General features: G+C 43.9%; 1 protein-coding gene across 1 annotated transcript in view; it reads right to left on the bottom strand.

Moving 5' to 3' along the window:
- ATG2A (autophagy related 2A) overlaps nucleotides 1-18,927 on the bottom strand; it is a 2,853,001-nt gene that overhangs the window by 149,280 nt on the left and 2,684,794 nt on the right. The window contains exon 39 of the mRNA XM_044075772.1: nucleotides 6,287-6,408. Coding sequence (XP_043931707.1) covers nucleotides 6,287-6,408 — 122 coding nt within the window. The remainder of the gene's footprint in view (nucleotides 1-6,286; nucleotides 6,409-18,927) is intronic.

Raw genomic sequence — 18,927 nt, forward strand, 5'->3', positions numbered from 1 at the left:
TGTAACTCTGAGACTCTTCGTGCTGAGGTTATTGCCAGAAGCAGAGCAGTTTTCCATGATATATATTTTAATTCTGCTGAACTGGCTGGCTCAAAAGGAGGTAAGGTTAGTTTTTCCAAGACAAAATTGAGGTCCCAAGTTGGTGTTGGTGCTCTAAGGGGCAGTCTTATGTTTTTAGCCCCTCTGAGGTACTGTTTTAGCAATGGATGAGAGAAAATAGGAGGATCTGTGTTGTAATGAGCCGAGATGGCAGAGGCGTGGATCTTAATGGATGAAAAAGATAGACCTTTGTCCAGCATCTCAGTTAAGTAATGTAATATCTGAGGAATATTTGGGACAAGAGGGTCAAAGCTTTGAGCCTGGTTCCAGGCACAGAATCTCTTCCACTTTTCTGAATAAGATTTCCTGGTGCTAGGCCTTCTGGCCTCCAAAATGACAACCATAACAGCTTTAGATAGAGGTGTTGTCTGCTTGACTAATGAATCTGCCATGCAGCCAGGTTTAAGGTTTTGAGCTGACTGTGCAGGATCTGATTGTTTTGTTGAGTCAGAAGATGCGGAGTTTGAGGTAAAATCCATGGTGGGCCTTGAGCTAAGTTCTTTAAGATTGGGTACCAGTGCTGGCGTGGCCAGTCTGGAGCAATCAGGATCATCTGTGGTTTTTCTTGTCTGACCTTTAGGAGTACCTTTGAAAGGAGAGGCAGTGGTGGGAAGGCATAAACTTTTAGGTTTTTCCAGCTGAAGGAGAGAGCATTCACCTTCCATGCTTGTGTGTGATAAGTCCTTGTGCAGAATTTTTGTAGTTGGCAATTCTTTGGGGAGGCAAAGAGATCTATGTCTGGGCACCCCCATTTCTGCGTTATCATGCTGAATACTTGTGGATTTAGTTTCCACTCGTGAGGATCCATGATGTTTCTGCTTAAGTCGTCTGCCAGAGTGTTTTTCTTTCCTGGCAGGAATTGTGCTTGTAGATGAATTTGAAAGGCTAGAGCTGTGTACCACAAGGTCATGACTTGTCTGCATAGGGGATAAGAATGAGTGCCCCCTTGCTTATGTACCACATAACTGTGGTGTTGTCTGTCTTTAGTAATAGTTGTCCTGGATGCAGAAGGCCCTTGAAAGCTGTTAGGGCATTTTGTACAGCGAACATCTCTTTGATTGATGTGAAGATGCATTTGGTCTGTGGTCCACTTGCCCTGAATACATTTTCCTGCCATGTGTGCTCCCCAGGCGTAATCCGAAGCATCTGTTGTTAGTGTCTGCCTGACTGTGGGTAGAGTGAAAGGTTGTCCCTTGTTGAGGTGACATGCCTGTGGCCACCATCGAAACTCCTGTTGCAGGCAGGGAATTAGTGGTATTACTGCTTCCAAACTGTGGCAGTGTTGAGTCCACACGCTTTTTAGGTACCACTGTAATTTCCTCATATGCAGTCTGGCATATGGAATTAGTAGTATGCAGGAAGCCATGAATCCCAAGGCCTGGAGAATTTTTCTTGCAGGGAGTTGGGTCTTTGTTGCCATCAATTGAAAGTACTGAGTCAGTTGTCCTTGCTTGTCTGGCGTGAGATAAGCCATCTGGGCCATAGTATTTAAGCTGGCACCCAGGAATATTATCTCTTGTGAGGGCACTAGTTTTGACTTCTTTTTGTTTACTGTATACCCTAGGCAAATTAGCAACCTTTTTACAAACGCCAGCTGCTTTAGAAAAATGTCCTTGCTCTCTGCTTGAATAAGGCAGTTGTCCAGGTATGGATATATTTGAATTCTTTTTTGTCTGCAAAATGCATTACTGGTGCCAGGCACTTTGTGAAGACCCTGGGCGCAGTAGATAAGCCAAACGGCAGTGCAGAGAATTGGTAATGCATTGGACCAGCTATGAATCTGAGGTATCTTCTGCAATTTTGCCTGATAGGGACATGCAGGTATGCCTCTTTGAGGTCCAAAGTAACTAGCCAATCTTTCTTGCCCAGCATGGGAAGAAGCTGCTGTAGTGTCAACATTTTGAATTTCGGAACATCCAGGTAAGTATTTAGAGTAGAAAGGTCTAGTATGGGTCTCAAGACCTTTCTGGGGACCAGAAAAAGTCTTGAGTAAAATCCTTGTCCTTGTTCCTGTTGTGGCACTTTTTGAATAGCTCTCATGTCCATGAGGACTGTCATTTGTTTTTGTGCCTCTGCCCATTGATTTTGTTGCAGGTCTGGCATTCTTTTTAGCCTTGGTAGAGTGTGAAAGTGGAACCTGTAACATTGAGACACAATATTCAGAAGCCATTTGTCTTGGGTGATTATATGCCAATTTTGAGAAAAAAGTGCAAGTTTTCCCCCTACGGGAGCTGCCAAAAGGTAAGTGTTTGGCATTTGAAGGGGGAAGCCATTGGGACTGTTTCCTGTAAGGTTGTGACTTGTCTTCACCTCCTTTTGGGGTTGAAGCACCCCACTGTCATGGTCTGTAAGAGCCTTGGGGCTGAAATCTGCCTCTTGGGTGTCTGTATCTGCCTCTTTGTGGTCTGTCTGACACTGGAAAGGACCAATTCTTTGAAGGCCAACTTCTGCTAAATCTAGGTGGCTGTACCTGTAAGAAATCCTTCACCGTTTGCATAGATTTTGCCTTATCCTCCATTTTCTTTAATACCTCTTCTGCCTTAACACCAAATAAAGTATTCTGCTGTAAAGGAGCATCCAATAATTTAGCCTTAACATGATCAGGTAAACCTTGTTCTTTTAACCAAGCATGTATTCGAATCACAGATCCTGTAACTGCTCTACAAGAAGCCTCTAATGAATCAAAACCACATTGCAGAGTATGTTTGCCCACTTGTTCAGCTGCATGCAATAACTCCTGCATTTCCTTATAGTCAGGTAGTTCTGAACTTGTAATCATTTTCTGCTTTAACAGAGACATTAAATATTGTTGGTATTTAAGCATGTGAAACTGGCAATTTAAAGCTCTCACTGCTAAAGTTGCAGAAGTGTAAACTTTCTTCCCTTCCCCATCTGTCTAATGCTCTAGAATCCCTGTCAGAGGGAACTGGATTCTTAGCCGTGGAAGCCTTTACCCCTTTGGGACCCTGGGAAATAGTTTCTGGGTCAGCAACAGGGTTTTTAAAAAAGAAACTTGTCAGAGTCAGGGACTCTGTAGTACCTGTCTGGCTTGACTGGGGCAGGGGGCAAAGAATCAGGATTTAAACTGGATTCAGAGAACACATCATCCACAATATCCAACACTGGCGGAATAGCAAGGGGTCTGTGCTGAGGTAATAAAAGAAAATCTCTGAGCCTTTTTCTTGGATTCTGAGTAATCCTGGCCCTCCCAATGGAAATGCTCCCTCATGGTATGTAAAGTTTCCCCAAAAGAATAATCTTCTGGAGGAGAGGCTGAAGGAATTGATTCTTCAGCATCAGAGTCCTCATAGGGGGGTAAAGAGTATCCCTGGTCTGAAGAGGAATCAGAGTAAATGGAAACCTGGTCAGAGGAATCATAGTCTGTATCCTGCCTAGGCCTTTTATCAGGAGGGGGATGGGTACCCCTAATCAGAGTAATTAAGTCTTCGGCCATTTTGAGCATCCGTTTTTTTAGGCATGGAGGCCTGTCCAGGTGAATGCTGTACTTACTTCTTTGTCTTTAATGGGGTTTTAGACTTGGCTGTAGTTTTTATGGTAATCTGTGAAGGTCTGAAAACACCCTCAGAAGCCGATGCCTGCTCAGCGGCTCTGGACCATCTGAAGGGTTAGTTTCTATAGGCCCAACACCTTCAGTATCCAGAGGCCTTGTCATCTCCATGTGGGAGTCAGAGGCAGCCTGTGGCTCTGAGGTAGCGGGTGTCAGGAGCTGCGAAAGCGCCTCACTGAGAACCGGCGACTGGCCTAGAAGAGGCTTCATTGTCAGTTTTGGGCCTCGGATGCCTGTCCTTATCCTTGTCTTTGCGTTGTTTGTGTATTCTGGTCATCGGTTGTTCCGACGGCATGGTATAATTAAACCTTCACCCAAAGTAATGGTGAGCAAAATCAAACCAACGTTTAATAGTGCATTTGTTAAATCTAGCACAAAACCGACAACTAGTGACATCGTGGTCTGGGCCTAGTCATGGAATACAGTAAGAATGAAAATCCTTATGAGGTATTTGCTTCACACAAGAAATATAATTATTAACTTTTACTGACATCGGTTTGAGGCAAGAAAAAGTTTCCCCAACGGGGTACTTAGCTTTATTGAAGACTTCGGTTCTGAAAATTCGAATTGAAAATCTCAGAAGTCGGCCGACCGGCACTTGCGAACTGCTTTTGCTTCGGGCACCGCGCAGCAAGAAAGACTGAAGAAAATGGCGTCGGCTGCATCTTATACACCCCTGGCACACTGACATCAGGGAAGAAGCGACAGCAACTGACGCCGGACCAAGACTTTGGAACTCTGGCCGACTGCGGGACCGCCTGACGGCAGGATAACCCAAGTGTAATGACTGCAGCAGTGAAACACGATGAACATCAACTCACCACTTGGATTCACATCCAGGATACTTTCCCTATCACTCATGCTTCTTTCAGTTACTTTTCAGTTACCCCTCATGTGAAAACTGAAGTCTCACAATAAGACTAAAAACTTGTTGACTGCCACTGTCTCAAACACTTCTTTTTTTCATTTCTTTCTAAAAACAAAGAATACGCTGTATAGATGTTTGGTGCATAAAAACAAACTATACTTGTTTTCCCTCTCTGCCTCTTTGTGACTTGAAGCTACATTCAGACACCCCTCTCCTTCATCAGGGAAACTTCAAACTACACAGCTCTTACCTGACATCTAGGTATCCCTACACCAACTTGGAACCTTTCATAAAGCACAATTCCAGCAAAGTAAGACCACTTCTGACCAAAAAGTCTGGTGCCAGAACCCACTGTGTTCATTAAGGAGAACCAGTTATATCTAGAAAGCACTTTTCTGCCTTCTTATAACACCTAAGGGTCTTTCACCCAACAGTGAGGAAATGTTCCTAAATCCATTTTCCATTACTAGGGGCCTGAGTTGCCTCAATCCATCCAACTCATGACTACTACCCAAATGGCAATCCACCTTATCCCCCTTCCCCATCCCTTCATCTCACAGTTGCGCCCACATTGTGGCTCAGCATAGACATTCTGTGCTGAGTTTGGCTAAGTTAACTTAATATGGCTTACTGTAGCCTCCACTTTTCTGTGCTGACACCTCTAGGCATTTAATTCAGCCGGTACACATTTGCATTAATAATTCCAAAACCATGCTACATATAAGCCATTGAAATATTTCATTTTAAAGCTTACAAGATGGGCAGCACAAGTGCACTAATATTTGACCTTTGTCTAGTGCTACTAAAGAGATATTAAGTAATGTTCACATACTATTAATTTACATTGTCATAACTGTCATATATTTCATAATATCTCAACAACCAAGTAAACAGACAGAACTGTACAGTCTCATATGAAAGTTCACAGATGGACAGACAAAAATTCTGTTTGACAGTTATGTGTGAGGCTTGAATGGTTACTAAGGTACTGTAAGTTGATTACAAACTATTACAGAATTAATATTTACATGTTTTCATATGTTTAGCATGACTTAAAGAATCCAGTTTAAGACCCAAAAGTTAATGAACACTACCACTGTGAAGACTTCATTGGTGCTGAAATCTGCCATTTACATCTCTAAGGTGCATGCATGAATGGGTGTGCCTTCTTTGAAGTATGGGCATAGGGATGGCAACTCGGCACCGTAAAAATCCACTGCCAATCATTAGCGGAATGGAGTTCCACTGTGGTGACCCCTAACCGGGAAAAGCCGAAAGACATCTCTAATAATTCTTAGAGCTAAATAAATATGGACATTTATTAGAAATGTGAGGAAATAACTTGATTTTTCAAAAAGCTCAGGATGCCTGAAACCTCCAGAGCTCAAATGGACTGAATGAGTTAAATGGGTAAGTTAACATGGTCACAAGTCACCATTTTAGATGGTCTATGATATTAAAATAACTAAATATTTAAAATTTTTTCTGATTTTTAGTCTTTTCCCCTTATTCTTTCTGGCTTTGTCCAAAACGTTTGTGCTAAGAGGCTGTCATGTATGCATGTGCTGTGGCTGCAATGCAAGATGTTTAAAGACAAAAACATGTACACTAAATACATCAGAAGACGTACAATACTCTGGTGTTCTATTTATTCAGTATTCACAAAAGCAGCAGATATAGAAGTATGGTTAAATAAGGGGCACAAGCCTTGAAAAAAGAGTGAAACAAACATTTTCAAACCAGGTACTTACAGAGCTGAACAACTGAGTGCATAGGTCCGACTCCTCCCAAAATTCCTGGCAACTGGTTCTTCTTAATGTCACTGAGCCATTCGTTTAGAGCATAGTTGACAACCTTGTCGACTCCTAGTAACCTGCAAACAATTCACATAAATCATAAGGAAGGATAAGATTTGGGACTGTGTGGAATGTTTACAACAGCTGATTGAAATACTGACTGTTCATTGTAATTTAAATTATCACAAAATGACAAAATTACTGAGGGGCTATTGTTTTCACACCTGATGTTCTCAACACACATCACTGTTTTTGTTTCAGGTGTACTAGAAATGGAACTTGGGAAGGAAGTGTATGGTCACATTTTACTGACATACTAAAGTTGGCTATAATGCAAAAGACTCTCTCCTTGCATTCCAATAGAAGGTTCATCAGGGCTGTACTCAAGACGAGCATGGAAATGAACAATACAAACCAAGTAGAAACTTTGCTGTGCGGAATGGTGTGAAGTTCACTCCTTGAAATATGTTATGCACCTATTCACTAATAAAAATCAAACTGTAAAATACGTACTACAAAGTAATAAAATAGTAGGTAGTCAACAATTGAGCTAAAATAGAATATCCTTTATTGAAACATACCAACAAGCAATCCTAGTTGAGCAAAATGAAAAGCGTTAAACACATTCATTATTTATATATAATCAGTTGGCGCAAGGGAGTGACTACAGAGGGTGGTTCTGTTAAGAGCAATAAAAGCATTAAACTTATTCCTTTCACCAAGTCCCCCTTCCCCTTAACACCACAGTGTAAACTAAGACTGTGCTACCTCAGAACTGAAAACTAAAAAGTAGAGACAAATTAAAATATATATTATAAGAACAGCTTATTAAGGCTAACCTACTAATCCAAACCTTATTCACTAAGAAACCAACTCACTAACAAAATCACTAATTAACAAAAAGATCTATCACTAGACAGCTATCAGAATAAATATTAGTAACTTATAAACTGAAATAATTTCAACAAAGATGTCTTTCATACCAAATAAATACTTCATCAAGTTTGTGTGTAAAAGAAATTATAATATTAATGAACATGTGTATAAATTTACACGTGAACACATAAGAAGGCTGGAAACCACAGCTATAATTGCGAAGATGGAAATACATTGAAAAATGTTAAAAATACAGCATTAAGGCCCTGGAGATCTGTTCCAGTGTGGCATCTAACTAAGAAAGCACTTAATTTAAATGAGTAAATAATGGCAGATTTGTAGTGCTATGAGGCTACTGGCAAGGGATGAGGATTACACTGGCCTGTATTTATATTCCTCCTAAAATTGCTACAATAGAGCTTAAGAAATTCTGGGAGAAATAATCAGTTTTTAACAAGAAATGTTATTTATAAGTGGGGACATGAATGTGATTTGCAGCAGTGAAGATGTGTCTGGAGGGCCCAGAAGGTAACGTGTAACAAAGGAGGGTAAGTTTTTGAAGACATTTTGAAAACATTTAGCATGGAAGATATAAATTCAGTAATAGGAGTTCAGAGTACATTTCCATATTATTCCCCAATATATAAAAACTGGGATAGGCTAGACAGAATTTACATTTCACAAGAACATGTCCATTTAATTAAAGGTCTTGATATGCACCCAATAACTATTTCAGATTACGCGCCAATAATAACTAAAATAAAAACACAGGGTAATGAAAGAAAAATGAGACACTGGTGCTTTCCCACCTATCTGTTGAAAAGAGAAGAATTTAAGGAATGGGTAATGAAGATTATTCAGTTGCTATTAGAGAGGAAAGAAATTTCCTCTGAAAATACAGCTAGGGAGTGGGATAAAATTGAGGTGGTGTTTAAAAATAGGGTGGAAATAAAAGAAAGGGAGCTATGGGTAAGAAGTAACAAGAATTATTTAGAGGGACTGACAAATGTTAAAGTATTGCAGAATAGGGGGAATCGCACAGAAAAAGACGACGAATAACTGCAGAATATTAAGCAGAAAATAGGTTGATAGGTTCATAGATTAGGTTCATAGATTAGTACTAAGCTAACTACCCTGTGGGCCATTTTATGCCTAGCCAGTTGCCCAGCGTGAGAATCGAACCCTGCACCTTGTGTCTGTAAGGTAAACACCTTAACCATTATGCCAACCTCCCACCCTAATACAATAAACAAATAAGGGATTACCTTGATAATATGCATGAGTTTAGAAAGATTGCTGTTAAGCAACTGTTTTTTGATAACAACACTAGAGCACAAAAACTTTTAGAACAATGACTCGGGCAACAGAAAGTAGAAAGTGCTGTTGCCAAGCTTAGGGAGCCTACAACAAGGAAGGTAACAAGAGATCCTGTATAAGTATTAGAAATATTTTGGAAATTATTTGAAAGTTTGTATAAAGCAGAGAAATATGGAAATCAAGAAAAGATACAAATACAATGGAAATGTTTATGGAAGAATTAAATATGCCAAGGTTAGAAGTAGATGAGGCTCAATTACTAATTGTGAAATTAGGAGGAGTTGAGATAAAAATTGTGATGTATAACCAATCTACAAGAAAGTCACCAGGAACAGATGCTAGTTCTGCAGAAGTTTGGAAGCTAGGAGGGAAAAGACTGATAAAGATCTGGAAGGTTTTATATAACAGTATTTTAAGAGAAGAAGTACCACCATCCTGGAAGAAAGCAGTGGTAGCTGTAATACCTAAAGAGGGTAAAGATCCATCAGATATAGGCCCATTTCAATACTAAACCATGACTATAAAGTGTTCACGTCTGTAATGGCTAAAAAAAAGTAATGCCAAAATTGATAGATATGGATCAATGTGGTTTTGTGGAGGGGAGGCAAGCATTTGACAACATTAACAGAACACTGATGATCCACAGGGAAGCAGAATGTAAGAAAATAATGTTTTTGTTGGTGGGTCTTGATGCAGTGAAAGCATTTGACCGAATAAGTGGGTACTTTATGAGCAGGGCAATGGAAGCATTTGAATTTCCTGAAAACATTATAAGGTTGATTAGAAGGATAAATGAGGGATCAGAGGTGAAAATTAAAGTGGGTGGGATCCTTTCTGATAACTTCTGTTGCAGCACAGGAACCAGGCAGGGGTGTCTTTCTCCTTTGTTATTTGCATTATATTTAGAACCACTGGCAAAGAAAATAAGAGACTCATAAATTCAAGGATATAATTGGTATGGCAGTCAAGAAAAGCTGGCTCTACTTGCAGATGATATTATTTTATACTCGACAAAACCAGAAAGAGACATCACATTTTGAGATAATTTTAAATCTTTTCGGGATACAAAATTAATGAAACTAAAACAAAGGAAATAGCTGTAAATTATGTGCCCAGAAATTGCTTCAGCAATATCCTTATTTATGGGGATATAATAAAATGAAGTATTTAGAAGTATAAATTAAAATGATTCTGGTGTGGCAGCTAAGGATATGTGGGAAAAGGCTAAACAAAAACAAAAACTAAGAAAATGGAAGCTTTGTTATATGCACATGGATAGTAAAATATAAGTAGTCAAAATGTTTTAGTCCCTTTAGTCTTATACACAGGTCAGGCATATTTTTATTAACCAGAGGAGAAGTTGTGGATAGCAATTAATAAAGAACTGAATGACTTTATCTGAGAGGGGCAGATGGCAAGAGACAAGTGGGATCAACTGATTCTTCCAGTAGAACAGGGCTGATTGGTATTACCTAATTTGAAAAAGAAGTTACGTCTTACCATAACGTTCCATCTGTGTTGTTGATCTTCATTCATTCATTACTGATGAGTTATCGGTTCCGTTCTCGGAACCGAGCCGGCCTCATACCAAGCTCACGTCAGCCAAAAACTCTCGAGCCAAGATCCTACCCAGAAAGCTCTGCTCCCCGTTACCTCAGATCCAGTTTGCAAGTTGATAAACAAAAGTAGAGGCTGCCTCTGGTCATAACAGACCTACAATAAAGGAAAAACAAGGATTATATGAGATCAACCAGGAACCTCTGGAGGGGGAATGGAGAGTGGGGAGTAATGAATGAATGAAGATCAACAACCCAGATGGAACGTTATGGTAAGACATAACTTCTTTATCTAATGTTGTTAATCTTCATTCATTCCTTACTGATGGGACAGAGTCCCCAGCAATCTGTATCCTTGGGTGGCCCTCATGGAAGGACATTCCTGAGCACCATTGAACTAAAAGAAGCTCTACCTCTGGAGGCCAAATCGAATTTGTAATGAAGGATAAAAGTATGAGGTTTGGCCCAAGTCTTAGCTGAGCAAATATCATTGAGGGAAGCCTTAGCATGGAAAGCTGCTGAAGTTGCCATAGACCTTGTAGAATGGGCTTTCGCTCTGTGAGGCAAGGTGATGTTGTTCTTGTTGTAGACAAAGGTAATGCAAATTCTCAACCATTACGCCAATGTAACTTTTGAGACCGGATGACCTAACCTTGGCCAGAAAAGGCCAGAAATAGTTGGTCTGATTTATGGGTAGATTTTGTTCTATCCAGATAAAATCATATTTGCCTGTGAACATCCAGTGAATGCAGGCAATACTCTCCCCTTTTAGAATGATTAGGAAAAAATACTGGGAGGTCAACAGACTGGTTGATAGACTGCTCTGACACCACTTTCAGTAAAAAGGAAGAATTAGTTATCAGTGATACTCTATCCTTATGGAAAATAAGGTAGGGACGTTTGATGCATAAGGCTTGTAGCTCTAACAAACGTCTGGCCGATGTGATCGCAACCAGAAACAAAGTTTTCCAAGAGAGGTACTTTAAATCACATGAAGACACAGGTTCAAAGGGGGGAGCTGTTAGGGCTTGTAGAACCAAGGCCAAATTCCAAGGTTGCACTGGTTCTCTAAAGGGAGGTTTTAGTTGAAAAACACCCTTCAAGAAAGTCTTACAGAGTCTATGTGACATGAGTGAAGAATCCTGAAAGCCAATGTGGAAATTAGAAATGGCAGCTAAATGAACATGAATAGAAGAGGCTGACACCCCAGATTGAAAAAGATGTGATAATCTAAAACCACCAAAACTGGGGCTGACAAAGGCTCCAATTGTTTATTTGCTGCCCATAATGAAAACCTTTTCCATTTGGTGAGATAGATTAGCCTGGTGGACAATTTATGAGATGCAATAAGAATACTGCACACTGGGGAAGAGAGGTTATCCTGCCTGGCAATCATAGGAAGTGGAGAAAGCAAGCTGTCAGCTTCAGGCTTGTTAGATTGGGGTGAGTCAGACCCTGCGGATGGGAGATCAATGCTGGGGATGGATTGAGGATCCATGGTCGATCTAGCAGGTGAGGCCAGAGGAAGGGGAACCAAACTTGTCGAGGGCAATATGGAGCAATAAGGATCACTTTGCTCTTCAACTGCTGTGCTTTCTTCAGAAATTGAGAGATGAGAGGAAGAGGAGGATAAGCATAAAGCAGACCAGAGGGCCAAGCTGGACTAGAGCGTCCCTTGGGGACTGTCCCTGAGGGGGGATCAGGGAAAAGTAGTTGCTACACTTGTAGTTGGTTGGGGAGGCGAATGGGTCACAGCAAGGCTGGCCCCAGCGCTTGAAAATTCTTGCCGCTATCACAGTGTTGAGGGACCACTCTGCAACTGCTCAATTTGTCTGCAATCACGTTGGAGCTCCGGGGGAACGTGCGTTGCAATTAGAAAGCGGTTGGAAGCTATCGCCCACTGTCATATTCTCAAGGCCTCTCAGCATAATGGATAAGATCTGGTGCCCCTTTGCTTGTTGATGTACCAGACCACTGACACGTTGTCTGATTGGATCACAATAGTCCCTGACAGAAGGATGTAGTGGAATGCTTGCAACGCTAATAGCACTGTTCTCAGTTCCAGGACACTGATATGCAAGTGGGCCTTTGTCTCAGGCCAGGTGCCTTGGACCGAGTTTCCCTGAAATAGCCTCCCCCCAACCCATCAGGGAGGCATCTGTAGTCACTGTGGCTTTCCAAACCACATCCATGAACAGGAATGTAAAGTTTATTTATGTATGTTTATTTGTTACTGAAGGAAGAAATATTAGCACAATATATGGATTTAATGAATGTGTCTTTAAATCACACTATATTAATCGGTTTAAAGAGAATGCAATGCATTTTAAAATCTGGCTTGGTAGCAATATAATTGTTTAATTATTTAATTATGTAATTGTGTGAAATTAGTTGAATAATTAGAAAGATGAATAGTATATATAGGGACATACTTGCAGTGTAAAAAATGTTCCAACAGAAGGCAAAACGCAGAGGTACCAGAACGTGTAACAATTAAAGAAGTTTTTTGTCCTGTCAGTGGTGTTCCAGTCTCTGTTCCTGTTCGTGGATGTGGTTTGGAAGTCTGCTGAAATGTATGTTTGTATATATAGGTGACCATGGCTTTTGGCGGATGGGGGCTGAAGGGGCGAGACCATTGTTGGGGATTTTGAGATGTCCACCACAGTAAATCTTGCTTGCATCTCTGAGATGCACTTATCTGAAAGGACAAAGGATGTTGTACAGCAGATGTGTCCAACCTGTGGCCCGCAGGCCGCATGAGGCCCTCAGAGCTCTTTCATGCAGCCCGCGACCCTTTAAGAACAAATTCAACATTTTTTTCAGGTTTTTTTGGCGCCCGCGACTTTTAAACTTAATGCCAGTGTGCGCATGCGCACAAGCGCCATTTCCATTTATTTTTTTCGCGCTGAAATAGGACCTGTGTGTTCGCGCCAAAGAAGAGCTGCAGAAAAGGGACTTGTCCTTGCTGAAGAGCTGAAGAAGAAGGATTTGTCATTGCCTTTAAAACAGACAGCAACTGTATTAACAGGTAACTGTAAAATCAAGTGTATATGAGTTTTTTCAAATAAGGAACTGCTTTTCAGATGGGCGTTTTTTTTTTTTTAATTTCTCAATAATCAGTTGCTTTTGCCAGGTTGCAGTCTTGCTGAGACATGCCTTACGGAAGTGAAGGTGGGATGGGGGCCCTCTCTAAGTTCTTTAACCCCAGAAATGTAACCGAGTCAAGCTGTTGAAACTGGTCTTACTGATTTCGTCTTTTTCTGATTGGTGGTATTACAAAGATAGACATGCGTGAGTGTTCTTATTTTTTCTACATTAACAACTTTATTCTCATGGAGAAGTTGTTCTTTAGGCCTAAAAGTGTGCTTTTTGTGTGGGTGCAATGGATTCTGGCCCAAATACTAGCTCAGCCTCACACCGAATAACTGCAGATCTAAAGTAGTTAACTTCAATTGCTCTGCAACCTGTAGGTATCGTATCCGACTTGAATCCGAGCCGGCAGCTTTCCAAGCTAATAGATCCGAGCTCCAAGCTCCTCCCCCTACCCATAATGCCCTGCCATCTCCCACTAATGCTCAGATCTCATTTGCCGCGGCTTCCATAAGCTTCTCTAGAACGAGCTCCGAGCAATACTACTGTAAGTCAGTCTTTAAAAACATCTTTTCTGTCAGATTTTTCCTTTTCTTGGTGTGTGTGAACTCCCCCTATAATTTGTAGTCTTTTTTGGGTAGTTCTCTTGAATTTTAGTTTAGTTAGTTTTATTCCCCCCTCTGCGTGTGTGAAGGTGTGTGCTTGTAGGCCTACTTTTCCTTTTCTTTTACAATGGCTGAAGGCCCTAAAGCCATTTTCTCAAAATGTACCAAGTGTGGCCATAAGCTGTCTCCAGCAGATGGTCACACTCGGTGTGTCCTTTGCCTGGGGGTTGACCACCTTTCTTCGGGCTATACCATCTGTGCAGCCTTCAACCCCAGGGCTTTGAAGGATAGGTGGTCGAAGATCATTCTGGCGGGCCTTTTTCCCCTAGACTCTGCTTCTTCCACCTCGGTAGTGCCGGCCACGGCTGCGGCTGCCCCACCTGTCATTACTGATCCCCTGGTCGGGACTCACCCTCCCACCTTGGCCCAGTAGGAAAGGGAAAGCAGAAAAAAGATAGAGAAGGAGAGGCACCAGAGCCATAAAAGGTGGTCCGAATCCACCTCTTCGGCACTGCCATCTAAAAAGCTTGCCTCTCCCCTTAAGGTCTCTGGGCCTTCCCCCTCTCGGCTCCGTTCTCCACGATTCTCCCCGGAGCCAGAGGAGGAGACCCAGTTGCCTTCGAGGTCATTCAGGCGGCCTTCCCGGATGGCTTCGGTGGCCTCATCTAGATCAACCAGAAGCTTGTCAGACGCTGATATGGACCGGATGATGCGTCAATTTCGTCAGGCCCAGATCCAGATGGGAGTGCTCTTGCCTCTCCCCCCCCCTCGACACCTTTTTTTGCCCCCATCGCTCCTTCTTCGACCTGCTTTCGGGGCTCGGAGCTATCAGATCCGACTAGCTTCGGAGCCGGGGTAGGGTCAGTGCAGACAGTGCTTCCTACTTCGGCGCCGACTGTATCCTCCAGTCTGTCGGACCCATTTTCGGATCCGAGCTCTCGGGGCCGTGAGCTGAACGTTGGATCCGAGAGGGCCAGTGGTCCTTTGGCTCCGTCAAGGTCGGGGCACACTACCCTTTTGGATCCGGTCAGGTCACCTTCGGCACCAATCCGCACGTCGGATCCGAGGGGAATGCTTTCTGATCCAAGGGAAAGCAGTTCCCCCTCGGCATTAGACGGCGTGGAGAGGGTCCTCTCAAGGGATTCGAAGCCCCAGGCTCTTGCTTCGGATCCACCTGCCATTCCCACTCATACGGACATGTCCTCCATCATCCGGCCCCAGGGACAGCCTGTGCCTACATCCCAGACTGTTCCCATAGGGGAACAGGACATCGTTGGTATGGCCTCTTTGGACAGCCACACCCGAGGAGGTCCCTCACAAATGGAAGTGCAAGAGGAGGAACTTGGACTCACCCGAGTCCCTCACAGAAGACATAGACTTGGAGGAAGGGGAAGGTTCCCCAAAGTCACCCCCCGAAGATGTCTCCTTCGGAAACATCATGGAAATGTTACGAATTAGAGGGGGGTGGTCTGCCCAAAAACTTTCCTCAGATGAGTCTGTGTTTCTGGAGGCATTTGACACAGGCCCATCTACCTCTTGGGTGTCCCCTCCCACCGATCCCCTGGTAGACCTCATTACTACCAGGGCATGGAAGAAACCAGACTGTTGAACCAATTCTTAAGAGGCCGGACAGGATCCTTAGCCCTCCCACGGACAAGACAGTTTGGAGCAAGGGTGCCCCAGTGGATGCCATGGTGGTGGCGGCTGCCACTAAAAAGGAATTAGCACAGGAGAGTTCCTCGGTGCATCCTCCAGACAAGGAGTCTCGGATGATGGACCGTTTGGGAAAGCGGATGTTTTCTTCAGCAACCTTCTCTGTAAGGTCACTGAATTATATGGCACATGTGATTAGACTGCAGCGAGACCTGATTAAAGAGTACGCTGTGTCACCCCCAGAGTCCATGTCGGCCAAGGACAAGCATACCTACTCGGCTCGAATGGCCACTCTCAAGTCAATCACCAACATGTCTATGCGGCTCCTTTCCCATGCTACGGAGGGAGCGGCTAGAGCTAGCGGAACAGGCGTCGTCTTACGTAGACAAGCCTGGCTCCATCTCTGTGATTTTGCAGAACCCTTCAAGGCGTCCTTCGCGAACGCCCCCTTCGACGGTTCCACACTCTTTGTCAAAACCGTCCACGATGCACTTCTCCAGAGCGAGAAAGACAGGAAGACGTTGTCTGCCGTTGGGATCCGCTTCTCAGCTCCTCAGAAGTCCTACTCCAGGAACCAAAGGGGACAAAAGAAGATGTGGTTCCGGAAAGCTCAACAATCCCGTTTCGCTCCGGATACCTCGTCCTTCAGAGGCAGAGGTGGACAGGGTGGACGCCGGCCCAGGGGCAGAGGGGGCCCAAAAAATTTTGGGTCGAGAGAACCTTTTTCGGATCGACCCACGCAACAGCCCTGAGGGGTTGCCCAACTGCTCCTCTCTGGAGGCAGTCGGGGAGCACTTCTTGGAACACCTGGCGAAAAGGGAGTCCATCACAACAGATTGCTGGGTGCTCCGAATCATGTCCAGAGGATATTCAATCCCCTTCCTATCTCACCCTCCCTGAGCAACAAAACTCCCGATGTCCCACCTGATCAGAAGGAGGCAGCAGCATCAGAAATCTTAGGGCTGCTAAGAAAAACAGCCATCCAGCGCATCCCCCCCAAACAATCTGGATCAGGCTTTTACTCCAGGTTCTTTCTGGTGCCAAAAAAGACGGGGAACTTACGACCCATCCTCGACCTGTCAACGCTGAACCTGTCAATTTCCAAGGAAAAGTTCCGGATGGCCACTATTCAATCCATTCTCCCACTTCTACAGTAGAACGACTGGATGTGCTCAACAGACCTCAAGGATGTGTACTACCACATTTTGATGGACAGACCATCCAGGAGGTTCCTCCGCGTTCGGCTTGGAGCCAGCCATTATCAGTTCAGGGTCCTACCCTTCGGTCTCACCACAGCCCCCAGGGTGTTCACCAAGGCCATGGCAGTTGTAGGGGCCCACCTGAGGCTTCAGGGAATACAGATGTTTCCGTACCTGGACGACTGGCTCCTAACCGCCCTACCAGGCATCAACTCTACTCAGGCAGGGACTACTTCTTACGCCTTGCCCGCCACCTAGGGATCACGATAAATCTCCAGACATCCTCCCTTCAACCCACTCAGATTTTGGAATTCATAGGGGCCAGGATAGACACTACTCAATCCAGAGTCTTTCTGACCACGGACAGGCTTTGCAGTCTGAGCCTTCACATTCTAGATCTCGTACGATTCTCAGCCCCACCAGCGGAACTAGTCCTGAGGGCCCTGGGATCTATGGCAGCGGCCATCAATCTATCCCCCTTCACTCGCCTCAAGATGAGGATCCTTCAGTGGACGTTACAAGTACAATGGTCCATCCTCTGTCAACCCCTGACCACACCAATTCCTCTCACCAGGATTTGCAGGGAATCGCTTCTTTGGTGGCTCCATTCCAGAGACCTTTGAGAAGGCCGCCCCTTTGTTATACCCCCTCCCCAAGTCACGGTGACCACGGACGCTTCTCTCCTCGGGTGGGGGGGCACTGCATGAGCAGATCCGTCCAAGGCACGTGGACTTTCACAGAGACCTCACTGCATATCAACGTCCTGGAGATGAGGGCGGTGCTTCTAGTGTTGCAAGCTCTCCATCCCCTTCTCCCTCCAGGAACTATTGTACTTCAAACAGACAACATGGCGGTAGTCTGGTACATAAACAAACAGGGGGGAACCAGATCCTATCCACTTTGCAGGGAGGCAATGAGAGTATGGGAATGGGCGATATCCACCAACCGCTTTCTCATATTAACGCACATACCAGGTCGGTCAAACATCTTAGCGGACAGGTTGAGTCGGACGATCCTCTCACCTAACGAGTGATCTCTGAACCCTGCTGTAGCAAAACAAATCTTTCTCCAATGGGGTCAATCTTGCTGCGATCTCTTCGCTTCGCCTTTGAACACAAAGTGCAGCAAATTCATTCCCCCACCAGGGGAAACCCCCAGAGATGCTCTAGTTCATGCTTGGCCATCCGGTCTTCTGTATGCTTATCCTCCTCTTCCCTTGATGACAAAATTCTTGTAGAAAGCTCGTCGGTTGGGGAGCAGAATTATCCTCATAGCCCCATTCTGGCCTCGCCAAACCTGGTTCCCTTACCTACGGTCTCATCAAGTACATCCTCCTTGGATTTTGGATCCCAAACTGGATCTAATCTCTCACCAGTTAGGATTGAAGACCCCCAAACTGGGCTACCTGAAGCTGTCCGCTTGGTTGATCCAGTTCCCTTGATGGCTAGGACTCCCGGTATATCATCTTCGGTTAAAGCCATCCTGGTGGCCACCCATAAACCATCCACCAGTTAGATCTACAACAGTAAATGGAAACGTTTCTTGATCTGGGTGGAGCACAGGAACTTAGATCCCTTTACGGCTCTGATTCCAGCAGTCCTAGACTTTCTTTCACATACCTTTGATCAAGGAGCCAGTGCTTCTGCTATTAAAGTTCAGTTGGCAGCTATCTCCCACTACCATGTTGGTAACAACTCAGGGCCGCTAGCATCCTCCAAAATATGCAAGGCTTTCTTGAAAGGAACCTTTTTGTTAAGACCACCCGTTAAAGATCCAGTTCCCCCATGGGATCTTACCCTAGTTCTTCAAGCTCTGACTGGGCCCCCCTTTGAGCCCGCGGCTTCAGTCGATTTGAAATATGTATCATGGAAAACGGCTTTTCTGATTGCCATTACTTCTGCGAGAAGAATATCAGAGCTTCATGCTCTTTGCAGTAAACCTCCCTATATCATTTTTCATAAAGACAGGGTCTCCCTCAGGATTAATCCCTCCTTTCTTCCCAAGGTGGCTTCGGAAGTCAACATCAACCAGACCATTAATCTGCCTGTTTTCTTTCCAAATTTCCAAGATAAAAGAGAATACAGACTTCATTGTCTGGATGTTCACAGACAGTTACGCTTTTACTTAAATAGAACAGCAGATCTTAGAAAATCTGACCAACTTTTTGTTTCCTTTGCAAAATCTTGTCTGGGCAAGCCAGTTACTAAGGTAACCTTAGCTGGATGGATTTCACAGTGCATTCTCCTAGCTTACAAAAGCTCTGGTCGTCCTGAGCCCCTGAGAATACGAGCTCATTCTAC

The sequence above is a fragment of the Protopterus annectens genome, chromosome 6.part1 (genome assembly GCF_019279795.1).
Source record: "Protopterus annectens isolate FY-2018-M chromosome 6.part1, PAN1.0, whole genome shotgun sequence".
Lineage (NCBI taxonomy): Eukaryota > Metazoa > Chordata > Ceratodontiformes > Protopteridae > Protopterus > Protopterus annectens.